Here is a 10,763-nt window from a genome sequence, read left to right as displayed (position 1 = left end):
GAATTTTTCTTTTCCCCCCTCCTTCCTAGTTAGTTTTTCTGATCCCAAATTATAATAGTAGCAGTCATTTTAGAATTTAGTATGAATGACAGAAATTCTGTGAAAAGAAAATAGTTTAGAACACTTTAAACAGTGGGTTTTTAGTAGGTCATTTTGGTGGACCCTTCGAAAGGAAAGAAAACTTCTCAATAGGCACAGCCATAATAGGTTCATTATTTTTACTTTGTGTAGATGATTTATTATCTCCATGCTAATGAAACATTTTAATCTGAATGCTTTTATTTCTCTTGTTTAGAAAGCTCTTCTGAAATTCAACTACTCTGTGCAAGAGGAAAGTGACACCTGCCTGGGTGGCAGATGGTCCTTTGATGATGTCCCAATGAAGCCTTTGAGGACTGTTATGATAGTTCCAGCTGATGGAATTAATGGAATTATGGATAAACTCAAAGATTATCTCTCTCTCTGAACTCCTCTACAAACACCAGGTTTTTAGAGAGCAGCCATGCAGAACTGTGACTGCACAATATTTTTACAACTGCTGTTGAGTCAACGGTTTCGTGCAACTAGAAATACGCAACAAATGGATATTTTTAAATATTCTTATTTCACTTTGGTATCATCATGAAGCAGTCAATAAAAACCCAGTGTCTAAAGAAAACCTGAATATCTGACCAATGTATTTTTAACCAAAGCTAAATCATGTGGTTTTGTTCCAAAATAATGCATGCAACCCCATTTGTTGTGAAAATGTTTTTCTTTATGTCCCTCCTGTTAAATACATTTATGTAAAAAATTTGAAGTGATTACAGGTGGGGATGTACTTTGGATATATTGCTTTTATTTATTGTTGTCCAGTATGTGGTAGTTCAGTCTAAAATCACTGAATAACACATCCCTGCTCAGTGGGAGTTTGGGGAAATTCCTCATTTTCTGTGCTGTCATTGGTAATTTTCTGTTCCTCCTTCGTGGCTGAAACAGGTGCCAAGTGATTGATCACTTCCTGCAGAATATCCTTGCTTTCACTTGGAGGAAGATTGCTGAAATAATACTGGGGTACCAGCTCTGCAAACCTGGGAAGGAAATGACACAAAACATAATTTCTTTTAATTGAATTTTGAAATATTTGAATAATTATTTCCAGGATAAAGAAGCTATGTAAAGGAAGCTACAGAGTTGATACTTCAGCCCAAAACTCTGCAAGAAACCAAGATTCTCTGCAAGATGTAGTAGTAATTTGTGCTTTCAGTAGCCTTGCACTGAATATCCTCAGCCTGCACTTGAGGTGCAATGCAGTTCCCAGTGCTGCAGATTGCATTAAATAGCAATTTTCCTGCTTTACAGCAGAGCAGTTCAATAACATGATGGAAAAAGCTCTCCTATAAACATGGGAAATAGAAAAGATGGGACAGTGAAATGTATATTCTTCGTGTAAAGAGATTTTTGCAGAAGGAAGACTCTGGTCTCTCCCTGAATCCATAAACAGTTGATGATTCAGCTGGCTGGGGACAGAAAATATGTTAAGAAAAAGATTTGCTGGAAAATAGGTTTTCAGGGAACAAAGACATTTCCAGCTGGATTAATGTATGAGTACACTGCTTTGTTAACTCTGTTTTTTTCTGTATATTTTACTTTGTAAGAAACCTTTGCAGCTAATAAGGTGGGTTTTTTTTCAATTTATTACAGTTACAGTGGCAAATATTGAGAACAGTAAGGCCCTGAGATCACGGATCTTCCCTTTTTATTATTTTTTATCCCTCCAAAGTGGTGATTTTGTGGTGGGTTTAGGAGTGAAGGAGCAATTTCCCCACAGTTCACTTACAGATGGGGGGAGATCTCGGAGACGACTCTGATGGAATTGTTCTCTGAGATGCTGAACTCGTGGAATAAAACCCACTCAGGAATCCTCCTGGTGTTGTAATAGGATGAGAAGGGATGGAGCTGAGCCACTTGTTTGTGTGTTAACATTAAGTAGTTCCCTGAGCCATCCACATCACGAGCAATCTAAAAAAAAATTGAGAGAGTTGTCCATTATTTGATTGAACAGTGCCTGTTAGATGTAAACCAGAAATTAAACTTGCCTTCAGGTTTTTACAATGGGAGAGGCTAAACTTCTTCCTGAATTTGTGTGGGAGAACCTGGGGCTGGATACCATGAAATGAGACTTGAAGAAAATTTTGATCTGTGTGTTTAAAAGAAAACCAGCAAATGAGGGCAGTACATCAGTGTCTGAATTGGGCTTTGAAGAGTCTGTGAAAACATCTGTTCTTAGGAATATATTTTTTAGCATATATACTTTGCATAGACTCTAAAATGTGTTGTCAGGACATGAAATGTGCAGTTGGGAGAGGTCATTTTTGTGTTGAGATGGAGCACAGGGATGTGAAGGAAAGCCTGAGGACTCAAGTGGAGATAAATCAATCTTGTTTACATTTACAATTACAGTTAGAGTGCCTTCCTGAGCTGAAGCAAGCTGTGTATTATGTACACCTAAATATATCCAAGTCATTGCTCTATTTCCGGGCAATTTTCACAAAAACACCTTTGAAAAGGAAATAACATCTGAGAGAATATTACAAGTTCGAGGGTTTTTTGAGGTAAAGTGTTCTTTGAGTGAAAGGCATGTTGACAGTTTTCTGATTGCTGTGGAGTGTGTGAATTCCATGCAGTGAGAGAAAAGGCTGGAGTGGGCAGAAGTGTTGGATACACTGGGGAAATAAAATACTTTTCTCCTTTCTGATGATCAAGATATTTCACTAATGAACTTCAATTTTCTGAAAGCATTCTGTATAATTTAACAGTCCAGGAAGATGAAACCACAGTGTTTTTCCTTACATGCATGAAGTAACCAGATAAAAGTGCTTTCTTAATGCTTAGTAGATTTTCTTCTGATCCAAAGTCTGGCTCTGAAATGGGAAGCTCAATGCGCTTCATAATCTCCACCAGCTCGGCTCTGATCATCTCTGCCATGCTCAGAGCAGAACAGCTCAGGAAATAATCACGGCACCATTTCTCACTGCTGAAGTCTGTGGAAGAAAAAAACCAGTGTTTTGGCTTAAAGCAGAATCTTACTGATGGGTGCAATCCACGGAGATGGTGCTTTGAAATGCTCTTGGACTGCTGCAGTAAATGATGTCCAAAATTCTGGTAATGAGCCATACAGGCAGTTAAGGCTCAGCTTGCAAAGTAAGTGGGCAATGCTTGATATCCTCACTTAGTTTTATAGAAAAGCAGCTATTTCTTTCAGAATCAAATCCCTTCTTTGCTCTAAGTAATAGCTTCCAAGAGAATGAGTAGCAATTCTGTTTTTCAGGCCTTGTGGATCCAGGCCAGGATATGGAGCTGAAATCACATCTGCAGTGCTGCTGCTGCTCCTGCATTCTGCTAAAGGACTGACTCTCCTGGAGCTCCCTTCAGCATTCCACATGACTGACCAGGAAACAATCCTGCTCTCCTGTCTCAAGTTTTTACTCTGTAGATGCAAATTTATCACTCTGAGCAGTGAACCAGAGCAGGATGTTTGAGCACAGGAAAATGCAGTGAGGAGCTTCTGCTGCCCTGCAGTCTCCTGGCTTTCATTTGGCTTCCTGTTAATGTGAACTTTACCACTTTCCATTTTTCCCTTAAATTTTCCTTCCAGTTCACAGCTGTCAAAAACCCACCAGAATTGTTGGGCTGTGGGGGAAATCAAGGCCCTTGTCAACAACATTAATTCATCCTAAACTTGGATTTTGTGCTTCTGCAGGAGGAACAATCATTCTGGTTTTGCACAGTGTCACTTCAAAGGACAGTTGGAACAGTGGTTATACATTCCTGTTGGGTAAGGGAAAAAGGTACCTAAAAATTACTCTTAGGTAATTTTTAATTAATTAATAAGTCAATATTAATCAGTAATAGCTACTCCCATAGGTTTCTCCCTGCAAATTTCTAGAAGAAATCACCAGATTTCTGGGTTTGTTTTTTCCACACTGGTCCCAATGTGCTTTATTTCAGCTGGGGCACACTTGCCTGGCTCTGTGGGGTTGGCAGAGGCTGCCCTGAAGGCGTTGAAGATGTTGATGAGGGTGAAATGATCTCCTGCAGGGTGGGAGAAGCGGCGCCAGCAGGTCAGAGCAATCTCCTCTGTGCCAGGAGCAGCAGGCACAAAGCAACTGGGAGCTGAGAAGAAAATCAAACAGTGCTTACCAGGACTCACAGGTGAATGCACAAGCAGTAACCCCACTGGTATTTTGGGTTTTTTCCTTCCTCAGTTGTCTCTAATCCCCAGTGTTGGGTTGTTGGGGAGCAGAAAGGCCTTGCAAAGTGAGGGTCTTGCTGCCCTTATAAAATCCTGGCTCACTTCTGGTACTTTGCTAACTAGAAAAGCATTCTGGGAACGATTCAGCTAAACCAGAGGTGAAAAACAAGTGACATAATTGTGAAACAATTATTAGAACCTGTCAGTGCTCACACCATGGGGCTGTGGTTGGTCACACCTGCTGTTCCTATCCTGCTCTGTGGTGTTGGTTTAGCACATTTGTTGTGCCTCACAAATATGTAAACTCATAACAAACTAACAGTTTAAAACACCTAGATTTTAGCAATAAAGTGTCTTTGCCATACCATCATGGAAATGGTGTGTTTAACACCACATTGGATTGGTGCTGAAGAGCTGAACCTGCTGCCTTCACTAAGGTGAAGTGAGTGGTGGGAGTCCTTTCAGTGTCTCGTTAATGCCTGCTGCAAACACAAAAGAAGGTAAATTTCTCCCAGGCTGATGCCAAAAATGCTCCATAATGGCACAACCCAATTTAGTCAGAATCCAAATAAATGGTTTCCTTTGTATAAAATCACTAAATCTATTGATTTAACACCTTAATTTACCCCTTTATGTTGAAATTTGTGCTTTCCAGTCCATTTTGCTTTTGTGTATTTTGTAATGGTTGAGCTTTATTTAAAATGGAATTGTGCCTACGCTCAATCATTTACATTTGTTATATATACTTAAAAAAAAATCACAAGTTAAAAATCAACCCAGTTTGGGCATTAAAAGTTGCCCTACAAGGAGAACCACTAATGCAGCTTGATACCCTGTGGTTCATGTGTTTGCTGCCTGAGATTCCCAAGGTTATGTGAGTTTTATAAAATGTTCGAAGCAGAGAGACAAGATCCCAAAGTAATTCTTTGCAGGTCAACAGTTCAATATTGTTTTATAGTTAGAACTTCCCCTAATTTGCTGCACCAATCTGTAACAAATGTGGATTAATATGAGATAAGAAAGTTTCATTTTGAAGGGATGTTTCTGACGAAAGGGAGGAAGCCTTCTGACAAAAGGGAGGCAGCTGAAGCCTGGAGATGGAATGCTCTGTGGGAATTCTTTACTTAGGTTTCACTGTATCCTTACAGTTAAGACTTGAACAGCCAAATATATTAATTTACTTGCAATAAGCAGGGTGAGAACAACAAAAATTTGCTTTTGGGTTGGTTTTGTGGATAGGTTTGGGCTGGGCAGGTGGCACAAGGCCTGCAGTGAGAGGGCCCAGGGGTACCTGTTACCATGGCTGCAATGGTGAGCATCTCATCCACACACTCAAATTCACACGAAGCCAGCAGTGACTTGGACAGTTGTGGATCCAGGGGGAATTCTGACATAATAATTCCAAATTCTGAGAGGTTTCCATCGTTATCCAGAGCTGCCAGATAATCCAGGTCTTCCAAAGCCTGCATCAGGCTTTCAGGAGCTGAGGAGAAGGGAAGAGAATTCCAGTTCTTGGGAATGGCTACACAGAAATGAATGTCTGAATTCTCATTATGATATTTTAGTATTTCCTGTGGCAAAATGATAGGAGTCAGCTTTTATTTGACAGTGAGTAAGAACAAAGGGTAATGGATGAATGGAAGGCTGAGAACATTCCAGAGGAAGAAAATAAGAGGTAACAATCACAGAGCTGCAAATCACTTTGTTGATGCTTTTTATGTCAGAACTATTTTTGTCAAAAGCCCAGGCACAATCCTGAATAGTGTATTTTCCCCAAAAACTGAGTAGTGTATTTGCCCCTAGACTGTGTGAAAACTCCTTCCATTATTGGCATTTTTTCAGTCTTTGTTTTTTTTTGTGTTTATTCTTTTTAAGGAGGGGTGGTCACATTTGAGAGGTGCTGAGATACAGAGCAGCTCTAGGAAGGATCTTTTTAACCAGAGGAAAAGCATTTACAGAAGTTGTAATTGTTATTCTTGCAGGTATTTGGAGTTCTCTTGGTTGCCTTTTTAATTATTGCACTTTTTTTTACATAGGTTCTCGTGATATCAGAAGAAAAATGGGAATGCAGTAAATGTCTCCCTAGAAATTGGCTGTTCTTTCTCACTCCACAAAATTAAATGTCCAATTTTCCCTTAGTGTGGGTTGTAACTTCCTTACAACCTTCATAGGTAGAAGCAAGAACACTGAGGCATAAATAATGAGTGAATACAGGAAAATGTCCTGAGAGGACAGGATTAAGCAAATGAATAATTAAAATTAGAACTTGAGCAGGTCTGTAGGAAATCTGATGCTGATAAAAGAAAGTCCCTTTGGCCACCCAAGCATGGAGGAGCTTTATGTGGCTCCAGTTCTGAGGGCTGGACAGAGGGAACCTGAAGGCTGAGTAGGAGTTGTCAGGCTAAAACTCCAAAAAACATTTGCCAGAGCATGAAAGACATGGGTGGAAATTTGGGAACTCTTGAAGTGTGAAGGTTCTTTAAGGTTCTTTCCTCCCATCTCTTTTTAAAAGTAGATTTCTATTCCAGGTCTTATTGAATGGTCAATATCTTTTATGGGTGTCCATTTATATTCCCAACTGCTCTCCAACCACTGCAGCAACTTTGTCCTTCCCCCAGTCTAAGGAGATGGGTGATATTTTCTCAGTTTCATGTATTACAAGTTAAATCCCAGTCCCCTTGAAGCTGGTGGCAGAAATTCCTCTCAGAGGCAGCAGGACTTGGTTTCATCCCCAGTTCTGGGAAGCTGGTGGCTGCCCTGGCCATTTGTCAGCTTCTGTGGGCTGCTGTCAGTTTGCATTTTAATGTGAAAAAATTCCCAAATAAAATAACCAAACCACAGCCACAGCTGCCCACAGAGGCAGGGGGTGTATTTGCACTCGTATCTTCATTAGTAGATGACTGGAAATAATTCCTTGCATTCATTAAGAGTGGGAATGTCTCTGGCATCACGAAGATTAAAAGGAAAGCAAGGCTGTAATTAGCTGCTAGGTCACATTTAGCCACACGTTTCCCTTACCTTTTGCAAGAAAATCTTGAGATCAGGTTTTAACTTCATTGGCAGTGAACTGTTTATTGCCATCTCTCTGTAATTAACTACTTATAATCAAGGGAAAAGTAAAATGGGAAGCAAACAAGCACCTGTTCTTTTTAACCTCATTCTGTTACTCAGATGTGAAGGAAAAAATAGTTTATTAATTCCCCATCCACGAACTTTTCCAGAACTTCTCCAGCATCAAAATCTGCTAATGTGACTTCAGTTAACTTTAAAACACACAGTTTTGAGACAAATTCTCTCAGGAGCCTGTAAATTCCTGTTAAAACTGGACCTGCTTCATTTCAGTCTCAGAGTTCTTACCTCTGCCTGTACTATTCTATCCAGAGAGAATATTTATTATCAGGTATGTGAGTTTTAATGGGATAAATGATGAGCCCTTGCAAAAGCTAAGGCAGCTGAGAAGAAAATACTTAAGAATTTTAAAGAAATAAGAACTAGCAGCTGATGATGAACAGGAGTCAGTGACAGGAAATAAAAATCAGTGATTGAAAATACAGGGAGAGTAAAAGGGTCATTCAGATGTGTAGTAATTACTAGGAAATCATGGAAAGCTAATTTCCTGAAGTCAACAAAGTAGTTTGTGCTAGAGCTTGCAAAATATATGGTTATATGGCAGCCAATTTCAACCCCCTGATAGCACCAGTAATTTGCATTTTTATGCCCTAGAGTTAGTTGTCTTGAGATTTATAAGCACAAATTACTTCCCTGTCTTGCTATGAGTGTTCCAAAAAAAAAGAAAGAAAGAAAGAAAGAAAACATGCCTGGAGTTTTATTGCTCTAGAAAGGACAAGACAGTAAAGGTGGATTAGAGCAGGTGAAGGAACTGTAAAAAAGCAAAAATAAAAAAAACAGAGTAAGGCTTTTTAGGGCTTCTTGCCAACAACAGTGACTGCTGCCTCGAGGTGTGAACCACAAGGATTTGTGACTCTACTGCTGCTTTCACAGAAGCAAAGTTAAAAAAACCTCTCAAGATGTGTCCTGTGCTTTCAACAAGAAACTGTCACATCCCTGGAATTTCAAAAGGTATTTCCTAATCCAGTATTTTCTTTCCCTGGTCTGTGTTCTTTGGCTGCTCAAGACTGGGCTGCTCTGGACTTGTTTCAGGAAATCTGACCAGTTTTATATAAATATAAATCCTGCTTTTGATCCTTCTTAGGCTTAGGAAAGCAAATATATAACTAAATGTTATTGTTAGCACTGGAGTCCTTTATCTGAGAGTTTAAAGCTACTTCAAATTATATTCTTGGTTTCATTTTTTGGTGACTTTGACATGAACAGAGTAAATTTTGTCTCTAAGGTTGGTACACTTGTAGTCTTCAGTACCACATCCCACATGGCTGAAATGGAAGTGCTCAGGGTGTGATCAAATAAATTCAAAAGTATGATTCTTGTTGCATTAGAAAGCAAGTGGTTTAGGATTTGGTCAAAGTTCTGTAATAATTAGATATTAGAGAGAGAATGAAACTTTAATGGTTTTTAGTAGTTCATTTAACTGCTCTTTTGTGCTTATCTGGGGCATCTACACCTCCTGTGTTTTGATCTACTCTGCAAATGCTGAGTATATAAAATACCTTTTTTGATAGGTCTTTTCCTTCCATGGGAATAATTTAAAAAGAGTTGGTGCTGCCATGGATGTCAGGCGAAGGAAGGGATGTTGTCTTTAAAGAGCTGATTCTCTGCCTGGCACAGCACAGGTTTTGCAGGTTCTGTTGGGCTGAACAGCACAAAGGACTGCCAAAGTAATTACTGCAGGGAGAACAGTCCTGGTGTTTGCTGTTCCTGTTTTTTAACATTGCTCCTTGGATAGCAAACTGAAGAGATGGAGGAATCTCTGCCAAGTTTTCCTCAAATTATGCAAAGATTTTTCTTCTCAAGCACAAGCTTCTGTGTGCAGGTTTCCTCCTGATTCTCTTTTTTCCTCCCTGTAACTTCTGAGTCAGGTTTTTTATGTGTCTGTCTTGCTAGAAGCCACCAGTTCTAGAACTGTTATTTTCAAATTATAGTTGATCACTGAAAATGACTTTCCCAAACTCATACTTTGCAGTCTTTCCATTCCCCTCATGCTGCTTTATCTTCCTCCAGTCTGGCTGCTGATGGTCCCTTGCTGCTCCCATTTATGCTTTTCCTCTGATTTGTACAGCACAGACCATGAAGTTTGTGGTCATGTCTGTGCTTCCAGAAAGTTTTTCATTAGGAGAAATAAAAATTATTTGATGAATTTCAGAATTTTAAACATCAAAGAATTAAAAAGTAAACTTAAGATAATAAATCTGCCATAAAGTGATCTCTGTTGAGCAGACCTTGCATGGTGCATTGAGTTTCTGCCTTTGACAGTCTCCAGTGAAAACATGCCAACAATTTCTTTTTTCTTTTCTGGAACTATTTGAAATTATATAAATTTATACAACTTTTGTTATTCTGGACTTTCCCGAACTATATTCTCCATGGGTTTGTAAAAGCATAGCTCTCAAATGTCATGCCATCCATGACCATCAACACATCCTTTAATCTGAAAATTGTTTATGGAAATTTCAAATGAATGCAGAATCTGCAAATGCTTCCACCTTGATTCCTTACAGAAATTTCACATGGCTTTACCTTTATAATGATTTGCTTCATTTAAGTCAGGATTTTCCAGTGATTTACAAAAGTACACAATGTTGCTGCAGTTTGTGGGACTGGAATTCTTTTGTCCCATTACAAACCACAGCAAAGACCTATCTGATTAACTATCAAAATGTAACCCCATCCCTGTTCCAGTGGCACTGGAATCCCACCAATGCCCTTCGGAGCTGCAGTGCCAGATTCATTTTCCTCTGCCTCATGAATTCCAGAAAGGGTAACAAGCTCTGCTGTACTTGCTCCCCTCCATTATGGCATGAATTAAATGCAGCAGCTGTAAGCCTGACATGTTTGTTGCTTTCATAATGCAGTAATGAGTCAGACTTAATCCAGGCTTTTATTTCTCCTCAAAGAGCAGCAGGAAAAAAAAAATCGCTTGTGCACATTGTGGCTGAGCAGAAATAAAATGTTTTACTGATGTAATTTTTGTTTCTTATCTGCTGCATGTTCTCTATGTGCAGGAAACAGATTGTGAAGTACTTCTTGCTATGAATGCCAGTGTCCTGATTTGTTTTGTTCACCAGTTCATGCCCATGCCTGACACTGTCACCTCAGTGAAAATATTGTTTTGTTTAGGAGAAACTCACCTAAAAGCCCCAAAGCTTCCTTCTGTTTCAATTGTAAAGACTAGGTGAGAATGTTTGCTGGACAGAAAGAGTGCAGAGGAAAGCCTGTGGCACATGGGAGATGCTGCAATGTTTTTACTCCCTTTTCTCAAAGGGAACTCCAGTGCAAGGAGGTGAAGAATATGGAATAGTCAAACCCGTGGCAGGGAAGATTGAACTGGATGATCCTTAAGGTCTCTTCCAGCCCAAACCATCCTTGGGTTGATGTGCTTGAAATCCTGACG

General features: G+C 39.5%; 1 protein-coding gene across 1 annotated transcript in view; it reads right to left on the bottom strand.

Moving 5' to 3' along the window:
- Positions 1–437: 437 nt before the first annotated feature.
- The window catches only part of DHX32 (DEAH-box helicase 32 (putative)), a 21,377-nt gene continuing 11,051 nt past the window's right edge, over positions 438–10,763 (bottom strand). Inside the window, exons 7-11 of the mRNA XM_085064615.1 lie at positions 5,526–5,717; positions 4,006–4,155; positions 2,833–3,023; positions 1,820–2,001; positions 438–1,070 (exon numbers count right to left, since the gene is read on the bottom strand). Of these exons, the coding sequence (XP_084920741.1) occupies positions 878–1,070; positions 1,820–2,001; positions 2,833–3,023; positions 4,006–4,155; positions 5,526–5,717 (908 nt within the window). The 3' untranslated portion in view covers positions 438–877. The remainder of the gene's footprint in view (positions 1,071–1,819; positions 2,002–2,832; positions 3,024–4,005; positions 4,156–5,525; positions 5,718–10,763) is intronic.

The sequence above is a fragment of the Lichenostomus cassidix genome, chromosome 6 (assembly GCF_008360975.1).
Source record: "Lichenostomus cassidix isolate B80296 chromosome 6, HeHo_3.0, whole genome shotgun sequence".
Lineage (NCBI taxonomy): Eukaryota > Metazoa > Chordata > Aves > Passeriformes > Meliphagidae > Lichenostomus > Lichenostomus cassidix.
The sequence above is the reverse complement of the archived record's forward strand: the minus strand, read 5'-3'. Positions and strand labels throughout refer to the sequence as shown.